General features: G+C 38.7%; 1 protein-coding gene across 1 annotated transcript in view; it reads right to left on the reverse strand.

Moving 5' to 3' along the window:
* The window catches only part of MYLK (myosin light chain kinase), a 194806-nt gene that overhangs the window by 39984 nt on the left and 135223 nt on the right, over window positions 1–19599 (reverse strand). The window contains exons 18-21 of the mRNA XM_030951810.1: window positions 18757–18837; window positions 7576–7626; window positions 5858–5985; window positions 2237–2390 (exon numbers count right to left, since the gene is read on the reverse strand). Coding sequence (XP_030807670.1) covers window positions 2237–2390; window positions 5858–5985; window positions 7576–7626; window positions 18757–18837 — 414 coding nt within the window. The remainder of the gene's footprint in view (window positions 1–2236; window positions 2391–5857; window positions 5986–7575; window positions 7627–18756; window positions 18838–19599) is intronic.

The following is a 19599-nucleotide window of genomic DNA, read 5'->3' on the forward strand; positions in this document are numbered from 1 at the left end:
ATTTAGAGCTTTATTATAAAGGGCTGAGGCAAACAGAGCTGATCTCTAGCACCAGGACTTTCTCCACCAATGCTTGTTATGAAAGTGAGGTCAGGGCAGGGAGAGCAAGTTTCTTCCCAGTAGTTGGGATGGTGCAGAGACAATGGACAGGCAGGAATTTCGGACTAAGGATGAGCTTTGGTAGGCTCAGAAGTACCAGGTTTTGCATATTCAGAGAAACACAGCTTCCCTATTTTGACTGACAGGCTTTAGAGAAAAGTACCTTCCAACTTCAGTGAACATTTGACACCTTTAAAGGTGCAAACAGCGTGAAGGATTTTATCTCATAGTGAGATTCTAACCCCCTTCCTATAAAGAAGACATTTTTGCTCCCTTTTCCCACATTTTTGAGTGCCCAGATGGAAGAGTCTGGCCTTAAAATGCATGTGCAGCAAGCTAGGAGGCCTTGTCACGCCTTCAGCAGTGCTGACATCAGCGAGATGTCTCACTGAAGAGCTTGGCAATTGTACAAGATGGAATTTATTCTTTTTAGTTGGAAACAGAGAACTTGTCATCAGCCAAAACACATGGCAAACTCCTGCACATTGTAAGGATTCTTCACCCAACTCTCCCAAAAGCATCTCTGGGAATCCCACGGTTCTCTGGCACATTTCTTAGGGAAGAGCAGAGCAGGAGGCTGAGATGTAGCTTTATAAGGCTATAGAATTCAAAGACTTTCAAACCAATTAGCTCCAAAGGATATAAACCAGTGACTTATATAATAATGAGTCAAGGCTCACACAGTAACAAGATAATAGGAATTGTCGGCCTTGTGCAGCTAAAAAAATCCTTCTTGCCCAATAACCTGCTACAATTATCTGCCTGCAGCAGTTGCCTAGGAAAGAGGGAAAAGGAGGGAAATATAAAGATCTATTAATCTCCTGCCATTCTTTCAGCTGCTAATCAGCTGTGTTGGGGTTTTGCAGCCAAAACCTACACCCAGAGCAATGTATATGTTTATTCAAAGACCAGTGGTGTTAGTTTTTAACCTAGCTGTACTTCTGACCTGTACAACCCACTGTTGGAAGGGGTAGTGCAATTTATCTATGCATCGTGGGAAAAATACTGATTCTATTTTCTTCTGTTCTTGAATTCTCTGGCATGTTGCTGGAATTCGCTTGATATTTATACTCATTCATCCAGTTATCTTTTAACTGCACTTAAAGCTACAGACTGGATTAAAGGAATTAATTTAAATAATCAGGAAGCCTCTAATGACAATATGTAGAGCAACATGCAACTGAGTCACATTCAGTCTGCTTCAGTGGATATTGTACCTGTAAGTGTGATTGTACTCATTAAACCTCGTATGGTATTCACTGGGTTGCTGGAATGAATCTCCAGTCCCACTTGGGTTAAAGGTATTTTGCCATTGGTTTCACTGGAGTCAGACATTCATCTTTGCCCTTAGACCCACATTTCTTGCCTTGCTCACACCCTTGTAGCTGTCAGGGCACCACCTTATGTGGTAAGCCCTCTGCAGGTAACAGAGCCCAGAAGCAGACCCATCCCACAGACTGATGTTTTAGCCAAATCACATCTTGGCTTGTAGAACTTCCCTGGATTTCCCTGAAGCATCCACACCAAGGTGGGTTCAATTAGCCCTTTCAGAGCCAGATGTCACAGATCTAGATTTTGGCTGATCCTCACTAGGCTGCAGCTTTATCTGCAAATAAACTGCAGCTGTCTGCCAGTCTGCGCATCTGTGCAGCTGTCCAGAGTCTCTGCAACAAAGCTGATGGCCTGGGAGTGTCACCTGACAAAGCTGTTGAAGCTTTAAGATACCTGTGTAAAAGCCCACAGATGAAGGGTTCCATATTCAAAACTGATTCTGTTTATTCACTGCTTTCTGTCCCTTGAAACAATGGACCATGGCAGGAATTTTAAATGGAGACATGAGCCGTTTTTATCTTGTGGGGGGATTTCTTTTTAAGCATGAGCTATTTTATCTATTTTATACCTTCATCACCATAGAATTAGGATTTTTTCCAAATAAACACAGTATAGCCCTACTGATCTTACTTATAGTCCTTATTACAATGTCACTATCCATTGTTTTAAAATACTAGTTCTTATTTCAGTCTTCTTAATTTAACTGATTATTTTATTTAACCTGTTGCATATCATTATATAAAATTCAAATGTAGACTGATATCTGAAGAATAAGTATATAAATAAAATATTAATTGGGACTTACCAACAACTGTAAGGTTGACTTGTGCTTGTCTGCTGCCAAGTTTGTTCTCTACAACTAGGGTGTAACATCCACAGTGTTCCTGCTTTGTTGATGATATTGTTAGCTTGCTGCTGTTTTCAGCATTCTCAATTTTAATATATTCATTTTCTTGAATCTGCCAAATTAAAAGAAAAATTATGTGATAGATTTCTTTGTATCTGAAAGACCTCAAAGCACAATACACTGTTATCATATGAGTGTTATTTGCAGATAACTCTATTACAGAAGTATGTCCAGCTGATAAACTGTGTAATCCACAAAAATAATCTAGAAATGCAGTGGAACATTATAAGGGCTCCAGTCCTGCAAAGGCCACAGGGAACAGTGGTGTTGCTGGAACCCCACTAAGGAACAGGTGTGTCACTTTTTAACTTCTCTTTCACAGGCTGAAAGTGCAAACTGTGCAATTGTCAGAAGAGCAACGTTTGGTCTCACATATCTTAGAGAAACCGCAGTGGAACAAGGGTTTAGCCTTAGTTCATTTGCCACCCCCCTCAGAGGCCCAACGTGCAGACCATCCAGTGCTGCCCTCTATTAACCAGGTTCATTCTGCACTTCCACACAAACCAGGGTAGCAGCTTTTTGGGTTTGAACAATTGAGGACAATGCTGTATGAAATGGAGATACAACACTACAGCTCTACAGAGAGACATTCAAAGAGCATATTGAGCTTTCCCATAACATTTTACTTTTCTGGAGAAGCAAAAATCTAAATCTCTGCTGAATACCATAGGCATATTATAAACTAGTTTTTAATTGAAAAAGAGCTATCATAGCATAAATGGCCAAGGTGACTTAGATTTTAATTAGCATTAGCTTGAGACATGACAGTTCTTTAAAAACCTCATAATGCTACCCTGAAATTACAGAAGCTGTACACTGTGTTCTTATGAAACAGACAACATAATGTCAATGCCCTTCTTCCTCCCACCACTTCCTTCTTTGATAAGTGACTCTTCCAAGCCATTCTCAGAATTTAATTAAAAATGAAGGCCATTTAGTTTGCCTTATCTTGTCCCATATATTCAGAGAAGAAGAAATCAAAAGTTTAAGAACAGGATTTTCCCCGCTCTTTCCTCAGCTGAGGCAAAACACACGCACTGCTATCTGCCCAAAAAGTAACTTTAGAAAGATTTTCCTACAATAACTCAAATAGAAAGTTAACAAATGGGATTATGTAACATTAAACTCTAGGGAAAGTTGTTCCACCTTGCCAACATACTTCTGAGATTCTAAACTGTTCCTTTATGCTTCATTAAAATTAGTCAAGGGATGATAGTAGAACTAGATCTGCATTATTCAGAGAAAGCCCAGAAAGGATACAGAGAAAGCCCTGAAGGGATGCAGAGAAATCCTTGAAAGGATGCAGAGACAGCCCTGAAAGGATGCAAAGAAATCCTTGAAAGGATGCAGAGACAGCCCTGAAAGGATGCAGAGACAGCCCTGAAAGGATGCTCAGTGGTTTGCAGTGGTTGTGGGGAACATGGGTTGGATCTTTGGGAAAGAAATTCACTGGTTGTAGTTGAGAAGCTTCAACAGCTGGCAATGTTCAGTGATGGACTCAGCTGATGAAGAGGCTTCCCCAGGCTTCCCAAGGCTTTCTCCTCTTTAGCTCAGCACAGTTCCAGAACCCCTCCACTGCAGTGCCATGGCATACAACAGTATTGGTCACAGATTCATGACATTCCCTTTCTACAAGCAAAATATACTCTTTTGGAATACCCAAAAGGGATAGAGAGGCCACTGAGAGAGGCCACTGTGGCTCTCCTGCACCTGAGGGGATGTGAGGAAGAAACATGGAGAGGAAGCTGCAGCAAACAGGAGCAGGGCTGAAATCACAGCTCACCAAATGCTGGATCAGCTCAAATAACAACTACATATAACTCCCAGTAAAATGTCAAAACACTTGGCTGGTTTTCACTTTTAGGACTGGGAATGGAACAGAGTTGAAATCAACCACAGTTACAGAAAAGGAAGAAATCCAAGGGTAAAACAATATGTGGTGAAGTGTAAGCAAAAAAAAAAAAATAAAGCAAAATTATGGTGCAGCACAGGACACAGTAAGTGGCTCCCCTTTTAAATTAATAAATGAGAGACTGCTGCCCTCACTTGTTGTCCTACAGTGTTTGGTACCCTTCCTGAAGTTTTTTTTCTTTTGTACCTCATTCACCAGAATGAATAATCTTTAAAAAATTGTCATTTTAAATGTACGATTTTTCAATACTTTGTCTCATAGTGGAGAAGAAGAAAGTATAAAGTACAGAAGAAAGTATAAAGATGGTAAAAATAGCACTTTACAAAGGAGAAAATATCTTGAATCACAGGTTATGGATCTGATATGGGCATAAGGAGCTGCTAGTCCCTGTTATCACATAGACCTTGCTTATAAAAAAGGCCTTAAAATCTAGGTAAATAGGATTGTTGTATTCAACAATGAACTCAGAATTCTGCACAAACCAGAAACTCAGTTTTGAGGGGCACATTTACGTTAAGATGGAGCTTAACAAAATCAAACACTGAATGTCAATGAAACTTCTGAGACCTATTTTTTGTGGATAGCAGTGGTTAACTCCAGTCTTGAAACTAAAGAATTTTAAGGAAATATAAGAGTTCAGGAAAAAACCTACCCTTTCCCCTAAAGTAAGAGGTCATTTGGAGTTAGCAAGGATGGACTCTGGAATACCCTTTGCACCAACAAACTGTTTTGAATTCTTTCAATTAAATGCTGACATGTCTGGATTTAGAGTCTAAACTTCCTTCTAGGAGGAGATGTTTTTATTTGTGTTCTATAGAGTGCATGACAAGTTCAGAACGAAATAAACAGAACAGCAGCTACAGCAGATATTTATATTTGCTCTGTCCTAGCGTGACACTTCATCTTCCAGTCTGAACTTGCATATTGTGTTATTTGATTTAAAGTGATTTTAAATAGCTTTATTAAAACAACTGTCTTTAGACACTGCCCTTATGAACATGTGATATAGTTTAAAGATATTAATTCAAGTAGAAGGAACTTTAAAACTAGGGAGTGAGAGCACTCATGGCATGGATTTTTGTTGTGCCCTGTATGGTGACATTTGTGTTGCAAAACAATTCACTCAAGTTTTTTATATGGTATTTTGCCCCTCTGACATAACTTTAGACCCAGCATCAACAAAGAAGAGGTCATTTTCAAAGGAGAGAAATGTCCCCTGTGACAGATACTTTTCAGATAACTGTATCTTTCTCATCACTTATCCTTTAATTCATGGTCTAAGACTTTTCACAAAGAAACTATTATTTGTTACAGGAGGGGACAGGCAGCAAAGGGTCTAAACTGTAGCAAGAATGATTTAGGTTTGGCATTAGGAAAAAAATTCTAGCACTATAGCTATATAAACACTGCAATAATTTGCCAGTGGAGCTTGTGAAATCTCCATCAGTGAAATGTTTTCAGTAGAGGTGAGGAGAACATCTGCAGGAACAAGATGGACTTTGCCAGTTCCTCAGGAAGGGAGATGGAAAAATGGGAGATAGCCATTGGTGTTCCTTTCCAGCTCTGCTTTTTCAGAGGTTGTTAAAAGAGACCAGAAAACAATTTACCTGCTTACGGAATTTCATCCAGGTGCAAGTTATGGGTGCTGTTCCCACCACCTTGGCAAATAATTCCACTGATTCACCTGCACGGACTTTTCTGTCTTCTGGGAACTGAGTAATCTGAGGAGGAGCAGCTGAAGGGAAAAAACAACAAAAATTCAATAACCCTTTAAATGACCCTAAGTTTTCTTAAAATTCAAACACATACATTTCTCAGCTCAACTGTTTCAGAGCAGCATTTGAAATCCAGATTAGCAGTTACTTGTTGCTTGCAATGAAAAAAATTCCGTGGATTTGGTAATTCTAGGGGAGTGAAGCAATAGCAATTTACCCATCTAAAGTTTGCTCATGCAAGACCAAGGTACAGACATCCAAAAGACAAAACATTGGCACCTACCACCAATTCCAAATATACAGTTTATGAAATTTTGTTGTGGGTTTTTCAGAAAATCTTCTTTTTCTTTTGAACTTTGCATATTTGAAGAATGGCTCCAGCTACTTTCTTATCAATTAGCATGTGCTGATGGGGTCTGCAAAGCTGCTCCCTGATTCATCAACAGAATTTAGAAAATTTAAGACTCAAGATCTGCCTTTAGTTATCTTAGTAGCCAGTTAAACATTATGTGGCACAGAAACATCATGAGAGACAAGGAAGACAAGGAAGGAAATTGATGTCTTTCTCCATCACAATAAATTTTGCCATGAGCAATGATGGATCTTTTTTGTATTACAGTGCTTCTTTTAAACCTTGCAGTCCCATTCATTCCCCTCTGTTCATGAACCAGGCATTCCTCCTTCTGTTCCCTCTCACTGCCTGAGTATCAATAGATGGCAGAACATCTCCTGCTAACAGTGCTCCTTCCTGGCTCTCAGCTGTGCTGCTGACTGTCAGACCCCTGGTAGCTGCTAAGCACAGAGGCCAGAAATATCAGAGGCTGGACAACTCCAGGGTGAAACCTAGACTGTTGCTAATAAAAGCAGCATGATAAAAAAATTATTCTTTTGTGTGTGTGTTGGAGGGGAAGGGGGCAGACTTGAGGAGATATTGACAGAAATGGTGAGAGGCATTCCCTAATATTACAATGACCTCACTGCCAAACGTAACATCCTTTACAAAGCACAGTGCTACTGGGCATGAAAAAAGTGCTTTCTTCTGCTTTTCAAAAAAGTGGGTTCCCTCCACTCTAGACTTGACCTTTTAAAAGTGGTTTTGTTTTGAAAATATCTGAAGGAAGCTAGGCTGAGTTGTATATCTGGCTTAGAAAGCAGGTCGAACAGTTTAAAGGTCTGGTGAAGTTTTAAGACACAGAAAAGAGGTTCCTATAGGGGAAATTTCCTTGTAACTTTAAATATAGATAGCTTTGCCTCAGAGACTGCAAACACACTAACAGGTTACCATAATGCCAGTGATTAGCAAGAGTAGAATCTATCACCTTTTCTGTGGTACCTACTCATGTAGAGGATTCTGTGATACACAGGAAAAAATCTTTCACAGAAAGCCAAGGTTTGTTGTGATATGCAAAAGGGCATAAGTTACACACTACTGACACTTGGTAGGATCTTGCTATAGTCCATCTGAGAGTAACTTCTTTGGATTCTCATGATTTAATTCTTAGTACAGTGTTAACAAGTTGGACTTACCTACCATTTGATCACACATGCAAACAAACTTAGTAGGCAAACAGCTGCACTGGTAAATGTGGGTGACACATGCAACAAATTACCTGCTTTTGGAGGAGTCTTTGGAGCTGGTTTCTTCTTCACTGTTGCTTCACCTAGTTAAAAACAAACAAACAAAAAAACATGTGAATTCAAAGGTGAGCTCTGCAAGGAACCAGACTAACCACAAACATCCATAGCAATCCTTTGTTGGCACTTGAAAATGAAATATGTTCTTACAGCATATTAAAGTAAAGAATTAAAAATACCTTTAAAAACCACTTTTATTATCCTGGATAATCCTCAGAATATTCGGAGTTGAAGGTGGAACTTTTAAAAGAATCAAAGAAATCTTCTACACTTCTCCCACAATCTGTCATCATCCATTCCTTACAGCAGTTTAACAGGTGAAAATACTGGGCCAAGACCCATCTCATACTGAATTTCTGCTCAGATTTCCAGCATAACCAATGCTGAATGATCTCAGTTAAAAGTGGAGTAGTTAACACCATGTGCTGCTTCTCATACCCCTTGTGAGCTCACAAAGAAACAGATATATACCAAAAGTAAGTATTAGTACCACCCCTTTGCCTCATCCTCTTCCTTAAGCAGGGATAACTTTTTGCTATATTCTCAAAAGCAAATGTCATAGCTGCAAAAATATGGCTTAGAACTTGAAATCTGGATCCATAAATTTTTGGAAGACAATGTTCTACAAATTGTGCAGGGCAAGTAGAAGAACAATAGAGAAGACCTAGGTAGAAAATGGCTATTAACTATTTTTCAGAAAACAAGAACTAGAGGCCACCCAGTTGAATTACCAGACAGCAGGCATGAAAGAAATGCCAAGTTAAATACAACATTCATAACCTACCTTCACAAACAAGTAATGTTTTACAATATAGAAACATAAACAGGTTCAAAAGGAGAAATTCACAGGAGTTATGTATAGTGGTGGCCATTAAATGCAACAGTCTGGATGCCTTCAAACCACTGAATTCCAGAAGTGAAGGAGTTCATTCCTTTTACAGCACTCTCTTTTTGCCTGCTATTCTAAGCATCCTGGTCAGAGAATGGCCTCTGCTGTAAAAGAACATTTCTTATTTTCTTATGCTCAACTAGGCAGCCTGATTGAAGTAGTCTGGTTTTTAAGATGTTGTTGCCTCTGACGGAAGCAGCATGTGCTAAGTGCTTTTGAGTATCTGGCAGACTATACAGAGGTGCCTGGTGACCTGGTGACAGTCATAACAGATGCAAAAGTTTTGAATTTTTTGGTCCATTCTTTTTTTTTTTCTTTATTTAGTTATTTCAAATTAGAAGGACACTGAGCAGCAAAATATCCCCCAATTTCACCAGACCAATAAAACCAGTTTTTTGATTTTAAGCCTTTTGGCTGCAACAAACTACAAGCTGTGCATGATACCCTGGAACATATCGTGGTGCTCCATGAAACTCAGGAGCCATGAGTTGCAAAACCACTGTGGGAGTCTAATGCTATAGCTCAAACAACAGACAGATTGATTTTCAGAGTAACTGGAGATAGAAGGTGATGTGGTATAGGATGTGAAAAGACCAAACTACTTAAAAAATATCTAATGGCTTAGCTGTCAACAGCAGTGCTTATTCAGTTCATTCTGAAAAAATTTATGCAGTGAATACAGAAAAGTTTTTTCCACCTTCTTTCCAATTTTTAGTAATTTTCCCTAAAAGTATGCTTGGCTTTTATATGCTCTGAATTTATTGATTTTGTAGCAACCAGAAGCACAAAAATGGAGAGGTAGGATGTTCTCACAATACTTATGGCTGAGACAAAAAAGAATAGTTGGCGATTTCCCAAAGAAGCCTTTCTTTAACAAGTGCCAGCCCAACAGATCTAGTTAAAGGTTTAGATGAGTACTTGTGAGGTGTTTATCCTTGTATTACTGGACTACCAGGCTGTAAGCAAGATATCTGTCCTGCCACATCTTCCATGGGGACTTAGCCCTCTTTAAACTGAGGCCTTCGAAGAGCACAGCTACTCATGAAAGGGACACATTACTTTTTGGGCCACCAACAGAGTGACATGCACCCTGGCTGCTGTGGTGACAGCAAATGTATTTCTACAGCCTCTTTCCTGCCCGAGTTGTACAAGCCAAGGCAGCAAGTGGTGTTTTCAGAGCAGCTTTCCTCTTTGTCGTGGTGTGGTCACACCCTGAGCTGAAACTCTTATTTCAGGTTGGAGCTATATTATGTGGATGAAACTATGTATATGATCAGGTGCCAGCTGGAAGGTCCACAGAGTGTGGCCTCTCATCTGCCCTTAAACATCCCTATTAATGGAAATAGCCCATTAGTTGCTCATTAGAGGCATAACCCCATGTAAACTCAACTCAACATGGTTTAGAAACATGTAAACATTTTTGTTTGTGCGCATGCTGTATTCAACGTCAGACTCTCTGCTTTTCTCTAAACTGAAATGAAATAGCTCTTGGGTCTTTCCTCAGAGCTGCAATGGCTTTTAATAAAAGCTACAATGACAGGAATTTGATTGCTTCCACACTCCATTAAGCCTGATATGAACAAAGAGCAACAAGGATGAAGAAAAAGCACCATCTGTCAAGTGCCATCTCAGGCTGCAGATACTGTTGCTATTTTTCAGAAAAAGGAGAAAAGCAAATTCCGGAATCCAGCATGATTTTCACTCAAAGATCCCCTCTTTGCCAACACTGTGTATTAGCTGCAGTACCTTAGTTAATAGGCAAGGTGCATGCATACTGGAACAACTATGCTTAAGCCAGTTTAAAAGACTCTCATCTCAGTGAAGATTTCCATAGCAGCGAAGCAAAGAACATGAACTCATCACTTCATTCAGCTAGAGCACTGCTTTTTATATGTAGGTACAATTTTTTTGGTTTAAATTTTAGTTTTTACCCACCAGGACATTATATTCACTGAACTGTCACTGGACTTCATCAAACCATGCAGATTGCCAAGGGTTGCTGGAAGGTCTGGCTGAATATCCGGTTTTGCAGACACAAATATCCCTGAGCAGAAATGAAAGGCTGGGGCAGGGTGGAAGGGGATGAGTACAAGGACAGGTCTCTGGCTCTATGTAGCTGGCTTCTTTGCCTAATAGTGTACACCCCACTGTTCTTAGATCTTCCTTAAAAATACCAGCTCATCTTATGCATCGCTTTGAAATGCAACTTATTTTTTTCAAAGGCTGCTGGAGACAGTTAGTAAAAAAAAAATCTAGTAAGATTACTCAAAGTTGACAAGGTCAAATGATTGTTTTCATTAAAATATTTGAGCCTCTTGGAAATGTTAGGTCAAGTCTGCTTCTGATGCATTTTTTTTTTCTTAAAGATGGTTTGTCTTTCTTTTGGTATTTACATTGAAACAGGCCAATGCTGAAAATCAGCCTGGAAGTAAAAGGACTAATATTTCCCCCTTAAATGAATCTGCCTTCTAGAAACAACATAAACATTACAAGGCAGGTTTGCCTCTTACAGAGCTTGTTTTTCAGTGGGGAGACATAAAGCAAAAAGGGGAAAAAATGCACCCAGGCTGGTAGCTGCCAGACATTTGGTTGTGCTCTTCCTTTCCCTGATGGTGCAGTCGTGAGAGCAGATATGCTCAGAAGCCTCCCTCTTTCTTTTTTGCTTCCCTTTTTTGGAATTTTACTAAAAATAGGAATAGCCCTCCCCTGAAATGGCTCTCTGCACAACTTGCTTTCATAAAGCATGAAGGAAAACTCCTAGGATCTGAAAAAAACATCAGTACTCAAGATAGTATTTCCAACCAATCCATAATTCCTGCTGTCTTCCCTGAGGGACATGCCTAAATTTATGTGCATGTCTTCTGTAGTGATGGATTTCAGCACCTGGTAAACAAGTACAGTTAATACCTAACTCCATTAGCATAAGGAACAAGACCTATCCCTGTCTGTCTGCTTGTGGAACAGCCTCATTTTAGCTCTGGAGAGAAGAAGGGCTAATGACATACCCTCATACTACAAGCACGTAAAAAAACCATTTTACCCTCATGCAAAACACGTCAAGGTTTCATCTTGAACTAAATTGGGGTTTTTTTCAGCATTTTCAGAGTTCAAGAGAAACTGAAAAAAGAAGTCATGTCTGTAATGTGTCAGACACCATGGTAAGAAGAATATTTATGGAAAATTTATGGAAAGCCCAGATTCAAGTATCTGCTCCTTCTTCCCCATCTCACTTGGATCCTTCAGGCTTGTGGGATGTGAGATCATGAGGTCTCTCTCTCCCCCATGTACATGGATCCCAGTGTAACCTCCTTCAGACCCTTCTGGGGGTAGATATCCGGGTTTGAATCAAAAGTGACTGCTCTCTGTCAACCTTCACCAATGCCTGCTTTGCCAGAAAGTGTGGAGTGACTGAGAGCTAGAAGTAGAGAAAAAAAGGAAACACTTGGCCTTGCATTCAAAGTAGTCAATTATTCTGTTTTGTCCTTGCTTCTGGCACAGACCTAGTTGATGGTACAAAAACTCATTACAGATTTTAGCATAGACAAGATGAAACAGGAGAAAAATGATGGCTACAAGTGTAGCAGAAAGTTTATTCATACATTCATGAACCTGTGCTAATTGCAAGAGAAGAAAATGATTAACAGTGCACTGAACACACAGTTTTCAGTAGCTTGAAAACTTCATCAAGGTTCGGAAGTTTAAACAGTTTCATTTCATTACATGTCAGACAGAGAGCAAATTTCTCATAGTATTTCCAAATAACTGTTTAGTATCTAAACACAATAAACCAGAAAGCAACTCTGGCTTAAATTCGATGACAAGTAGAAATTAGAAAACTTAATTCCAGGCAAGTCAATTACTTGAGTTTGTGTGCTTCATAACAGTTTTTTAAAGCTTTTATTTTTTTTCATTAAAAACAACTGTCATTTTGTTGCAACATCCCATATTTAGTTTCTAAATCATGCAGAGATTGTCCTCTAATTGAGAAATATACAGCCTCTGCCTTCTGAAAACAAAAATAAAACCCAGGAAATACTCACTTTTGCAGTCACGAAAGAGCTAGGATATACCACCACACTCAGAGCTTCAATAGTACAATCTGGTACACTGAAAATAACTCAGTATTTGCAAACAGCTCAGCTGAAGGAATAAACAATTCCATAGCAGTTTAGTAGCACCATTCTTGAGCAACTTCTACAATTAAAGCAACTCTGAGCAGTGCAGAAGAGATCCAGTATCAAACAGAGCTCACAAACAACCCAGGCCATGTAAAATGCGCTAAGAGCTCTGCTGGGAACAAGTCAGCAAGGTTAGTTTCTTAAGTATAAGTTCAAATTTCACCTTTTTTATGTCCTGGAGAACATCTACAATCAAACACTAAAAGGCTGTGCCCAAGTGTGTAGGGACAGGAGTCTAAGGTAGGTTACTACCCTGCTACCCAGTCTGTTCCATAGGAAAACACTGCCAGGTTGTCTGGACATTCAAGAGCTCCAAATGGTTTCAGTGGGAAAAGCTAGGTGCTATATGCTTTTGGACATTAATTAAGCCAATGGATGTAGTTCCCTGTTTTATAGAGAAGAAACTTAATGCTTCCATTATATGCCTCAGATGTGCAATTTCTAGCCAACGACTTAACTGTAAATTAAGGAAGCAGGACACCTCTTCAGTTCAAGGCCACATTGCAAAAACTATTCATTTTTCTCTCTGTAAGACAGCAATAAACATTTCTGTCTTCTTCTGTCAACGTACAGATATGTAGGATGGACTCCATGAAATACACGTGGAAAATACTGTTCTGTGCCAATATTAACCCAGAAAAAGTCAGTACAATGAGAACTGTAGAGTAACTTGGCAGAGATTCAAAATGCATGCCCAGCATTAGAGAAACACTGCTGAACTGAGCACTCAGGAGAAGGGATTTGGACAACAAATTAGTGTTTCTCCATTGCTCATTTTATACTAAAGTAACAGATTTGAAGAAACCAACCTTCAGAGTCACCAGGTTAAATCCTGCATTGCCTGTTTACCTCAGCCCAGCTTGGCTGTCAGGCCTTGTGGCACAGCTATGCACCTTTGGACCCTTGAGCCTCAGGAATGAAGGCAGCACCTTTCATAATTTAGAGTTCCAGAGAAATCCTATTTAGGTCTTAGAAACAGCTAATGGCAGTTTGATTTACCTGTACTAAGAGTGGAATTTTCAGCTTAGGAAAAAAGATTAATTTTTCCTTGAAAAGTTTGGTTAGAGGCTTCTCTGACATTGTAATTCATATTGTTCCAACACACTAAGTACTTGCACTCACTGTGCAGAAAATGTCTTGGATCTCACAACAGCCAGGAGCAGAGCAGCATGAGCCTTCTGGGAAATGAATGGGACTGAGGGAACTGGCTTGGACAGCCTCATTGACCCTCAAGAGCATCCCAGACTATCCCAGCCACCAAAGAGGTCAGCAGCAGCCACAGAGCACAGCTGCTACCCAGTGCCCACACTTCTGCAATTAAAAGAACATCTCTGACCAGAACAGTAACTTCCTTAGTAATTGAGTTCTTCCCTTAGAAAATGGCACGTTTGACACTTAGGGCAAAACAATCTGTCATGAAATGAAGATTTTGAAACATTTCATATTCATCTAAGCCATGTTTCGTATTATTTTCATAGAACAGAAATCAATAGAAAACCTGAAGTGTTTACTGATTTAATGACATACTAACTAAATTGGACACATCAAGCTTAATGCTTTAATTACATTTTCTTAAAATGGTGCTTGCAGACTTGGATTCTCTGACAAGATTGTTTATTGAAGAGTAAATAACAGAACTGCATGCCAATCACTTGGCCACTGACTCATAATCTTTCCATGGTGATTAACACTTAGAATTCTCCCTACTATGGACAAGAATATATTAACATAATAAGGCGTCCTGTGTAGCATATTTACTTTAATGGTGCATTGTTCCAGAGATGTCACTGCTTAACATGCATTCAAGTACCAATAATGTTAAAAATTCAGATCTGGGAAGGTGACAGTGAAACCTTCTGGTGGATTTGATCTGGACAGTGCCAGCGATGACATTTATTAATAACCATCAGCAAGAGAATACAGCTACCTGTCTTACACCTGTATTATCATACAGCTACCTAGCCAAAAATGTGTTTGACATGAAATCAAATGCTCTATACAGGAGCATATATTAAAAATTTCTATCAGAAGCTACCAAATACTGCTAAATAACTTGCAGGTGTGTAGAAAAATTGTTTTCTTTGATGCAACTTTATTTTTAACTGAGTAGAAGAACTTACATTTGTGCAATCAAACTCTATGCTGGGCCAGCCCTCCAATGTATGTGGTTTGGATATGAGAACAGTGGGTTTAAGAAGTGTTACTCAGAGGAGGGAATCCGGGATATCCTGTCAGGTTTTCATAACAATAATTGTGACAGGTGACAATTGCAATTTCTTAATATTTACTGGAAGTAGTGCTGTGAATTAGCCCTACAAAAAATTGGGCATTTCTTTCTGAACACTTTAATCCAATGCTTAGATTTATGAGCATTATTTTCTAAAGCATTAAAGTATTCTTTTTCTCTCAGTAGCCATAAGTAGGATAGTTTCTTCCTACCATAGTAAAGTTATGTTGCATGGTTCAGCCACAGTGAAGTTTAACAAACAGAATCTAACTGCTGTAATACTCCTTTTTTATCAGCAAATCTTGAAAAAAGTCCTTGAAGAAAAGTCCTTTTGGAAAGCTCATGTTTTATGTAAACTATTGTGATGCCACTTAAAAAATTCTATACTATCCTCAATGCTGCATGCAAATTAATCCTGAGACTGAGGATCAAGAAATCTGAGTTCTAGACTTGCAAACAAATCTGCCTTGTCTTGGGCTAATTCCTTCTATTTTGGTCCTCTGCTTAAGGACAACAAAATATTTACAAATGTGGAGTAGTAATATATATTTTTTTAAAAGGAATATTTATTTGTAAACATTCAAATCTTTATTTACTCTTAAAAATCTCAAGCAGAACTTTGATTTTTCCACAGTCTGTTGCGACAAAAACATTTATTTAATAGGCACTTAAGATTTTGCAAGTGGCTTTGGTAATTGAAATAAGCAATTCCCTTTAAGCTTAATTTGAAAGAAGTTTTAATTTCAAAGGGAACTGGGTGCCTAAATCCGTTCACGGCAGTTTCAAAGCTTTCTAGAGAAATGTTCAAGTGATGAAATTTTTGGCTTAGTGCTTCTGCTCCAGGGCTGTGTCAAGCCAGGAGGACCCTTACATTACCCACTGATTGTTCTGGCATGGCAGACAGCGTGCAGCATGATAAATAATGAAAGGGTCCAATTTTCCACTGCCTCTCTTAGAAGAAACATAACACTCTATTATTCTAACTCAGTAATATTTGACATTCACTGAGCAAAGACCCAAGTGACAAAGCCCAAGTCAGGGCAGTCAGTAGAGAATGAACCAGTTCCAGAGGTGTCTTTCCTCTCTTCTCCCTTATATTTCACCCAGATTCAAAGGTGAATCTGTTTCTCATTCTCAGAAACAGTATTATTTATTCTATTTATCCTTAGGGGGTTGCATAATTATTACTAAATTCTGGTGACACAATATTAATTCTAAGCAAAAGGAAATACATTGTAAGTTTTGTAATTTGCCAGCATGGGAGCAATCTTTCTGCAGTAAACACTGCAAGCATTGATTCAGAGATGTTGTTAATCACAGAGTTCCACACAGCTTCCTTCAAGATGTTCTTTTTCTACACCAGAATCCAGTATGTATTGCATATGGAAGCAATGGCCCAAATTCTGCTTACTATTGGTTTTCTGTAGCTTACAAACCCCAAGCTTCCAGTAATTAAATAACATTGTCACAATGAACAGCCAAATGACCTGAGTCAGCAGCTCACAGTGAGACAAATTCTACAGGTTAACATACTGACAACATTCACTCTTTTCCACAAAAAGAAATGTATTGATCTTTGCTTTCAGGAACCTAAAGTTAATTACTTTCCTGAAAGTTTACTAGGGCAAAAACCCCAAGGATCACTTGAAATTTATCTGAAGGGAGAAAAGAATGACATAGCTGTTAACCATGAAATTTGACTTGCACTTCTTTACAGACTGTGGAAAATAGCGATCTTTTCCCTGAAAATTATTTCTAAAAAGTACAGAGAATATATATTCTCTATATCCCATAAAGTACATACTGCTGTGACTGAATTCACAACTCAAAATTCAGAATCTATTAATTAATAATTCGAATCACATTATTAGGAATTTTTGCTCTCTCTTTCTTCAGTATCAATCTGTACACTCTAGTTGCCCTTAGGACTGGTAACTCAATGTGGCAAAAAAGTGTTGGTAACTCAATGTGGCAAAAAAGACCAGAAAAGATAAGAGTAAAAATATATCTCCATAATAGACTGAGACACTTTAATTCACAGTTATTTTGTATTACCCTTCTTTTCAAGAGATATACAGTAAAGACAGATAAACATCTGACTCATAAAGCCTCAGGTAAGGAACTTTACAGTCTCTGTATCTGGTAAGAATTTATCAGTGTAGATTGGAACTCTGTAGTCCACTGGATCTGTTTTGTATATTTTGCCTCTGACAAACACACAAATAAAAACTTATTTCAGACCAAATACATTCCTCAGAGACTCAGATGTTAAAAAACACCTGTAAAATCTCTGCAGCCATATCCTTTTAAAATTAAATATGTATTTTTCAAAGCTTTTCCAAAAACTCTTTCAAAGCCCAGCTTCCTAACATTCTCTCTGGTCACCTGATGTTTACTGTGCAGCAGGAAAGATGTGTTAAAGGTATTTTGGAAAAAAAGAGCTTATGAGAAGTTCAATAACTTGAAACACTGAAATAATATACCATGTAGAAAAACCATTCCCCATTATTTCAACTTTCTTTTCCCAGATATTTCTGCAGCCAGAGTTGGTAACTGTTGTGTTGCTATCTATTTTAATTTCCACTAAAACCAGAAGCAAAAGAAGCAGGATGTGGATCAGGTCACACATCTCCATATTTAGACTTAGTTCCCAACTCACACTTTCTCCTGGGAAAGCTGCAATTGATAACACTGCTGGGAGGATCAGAGGAAATGTGTGTGTTGTGTGCATAGAAAGCACAATTCAAACCACCATTTTTGTGGAGATTTAAATGGCTTTAAAATTTTCTTTTCTATCTATGTTCAATAACAAAATCATTGTTGTTAATTGTTATTATTTATGGCACTTGAAGCTCAGGTGCAGAGGTGGAGCATGTCAGTGGGACTCTTCCCACGTCCCCAAAGAGAAGCTGGAGAGAGTTATAAAGCTCAGCCAGCAACTCAGAAATAGCTGTAGCCCAGAACATAGTTTTATGTAAGTCACATTTCCAGAAGCACAGTTATTACCTGTGATCATCAATCACTATAAAACTGCTCTGAGTCCTGCTGAAAGCAGCTAAAAATGTTCTTGCTGGAAGACCAGACTAGAGTTTGTTTTTTATTTTTTGAGAGAGCTGGATAAAATATTCCATATTTCCATTAAACCATGTCTTCACATCTTTTTAGGAACTCACATGGTCGACATCTTAGATAAACAATTTTCAAAGTCCAGTTTTGATCTAAGAGATATTTGTATCTCCTAATTTCTTAAGTAGTACTGGTGTTAGGAATGCCTAAACTGACATTATTGTGCTGCCTCTACCGTTTAAAGTTTCTTCTTAATTAAATGCATGTATGCTGAGTAGCAAACATGGGAATTTATAGCTAATTTATTATTTCTGAAAGTATTAGACGCAAGTTAATCATTAAAGCTTAAAACAAAGAATGCAAAATTTGCAAAATCACTGTCCACGGGCGTGCCAAAAAAGGACAGATAATTCTACAGGACATTTCAGTCAAAATGCTTTGCTTACCAATAGTAAAACTGCATATTGTCTACACAGGACACAGCACAAATTGAAGCAAACTACTCGAGTATTTCTGTGCTCTTTGAGAGGCAGCCAAAAATAAATCTGTGTCACAAGTCTATTGCACCATTATGAATAACAGAGAGTAGATGGGTGAGGCCTGAACTCGCAGTTTGGGCTCTAACTTCTAATCTCCACATGGCAAAAACTCATTTCACATGACTTAAGTGCAAGGGCTAAAGAAACAGCACAGGCTTCTGATCCTATGTCTGCAAACAGAAGGGGATGACCATAGAATCCCAAAGCACTCTTTTGTTTCCACTGGAAATAAAGCAAATCAAATCACAGCCACTTACCCTCTGTTGGCAGCACTGGGGGAAGTGCGGTCTTAGGCTTCTTGGTCTTCTTCTCAGTAGGCTTTGAGGTCTTTGAGGCATCTGCAATCAAAACAAATAATAAAATACAAATCCTATTTGAAAATCAATAATGAAAAAGCTGTCTAATAAAAGGTTTATTTTGGATCCTTCTGCAAAGTTAGAGGAAATTGCTGTCCTTTAGGGTTTTAAGAAGAATTTTCTGCACAGATTTGCTGGAGATTTGCTGTCACATTCTGAAAGGAAGAGGGAGCAGAGGGGGAAAAGTCCTCTACAAAAGCAGCTGCACTAAGCATCCAAGCCGAGTAAGCAGCTAGACAAGAAGTCCCATCTAAGCTGACAGGTATTTCAGCTGAATAGACCAAATACAATGTGCACAAAGCTGTGTTAGGCAGTGCAGAGAAAAGGGAAACAAAGCCATATCAAAACATAATTTCATTCAAAAGAAATAATGTAAAGTAATTCTTCTGTTCCATTGTCTATGTGATCAATTCAGATTAATCCATTTTGAAGAGTAACATTTCCTCCATCTGTTTAAATCTTTCCAAGAAGATATTCTTGGCCATTTGTTTATTCCTAAATAGAAACAGCAAAAGGGACACCACAGGACTGAAACTGGATGGATTCTAGCATTTTCACAATTGCACAGCTCTTATCCAGAAACTGCTCATCACTGCAGGCTACACCAACAGCTAGGAGTCAATAAAGCTCCCTTCCATGTGTATCCCACGTGAGATATAAATAAAAAGTGCAACTTTTTTTAAAGGTTATTCCAAGCTGAGCATGATCACAGGGCTGGAGCACCTCTCCTATGAAGACAGGCTA

Source organism: Camarhynchus parvulus, chromosome 7 (genome assembly GCF_901933205.1).
Source record: "Camarhynchus parvulus chromosome 7, STF_HiC, whole genome shotgun sequence".
Taxonomy (NCBI): Eukaryota; Metazoa; Chordata; class Aves; order Passeriformes; family Thraupidae; genus Camarhynchus; species Camarhynchus parvulus.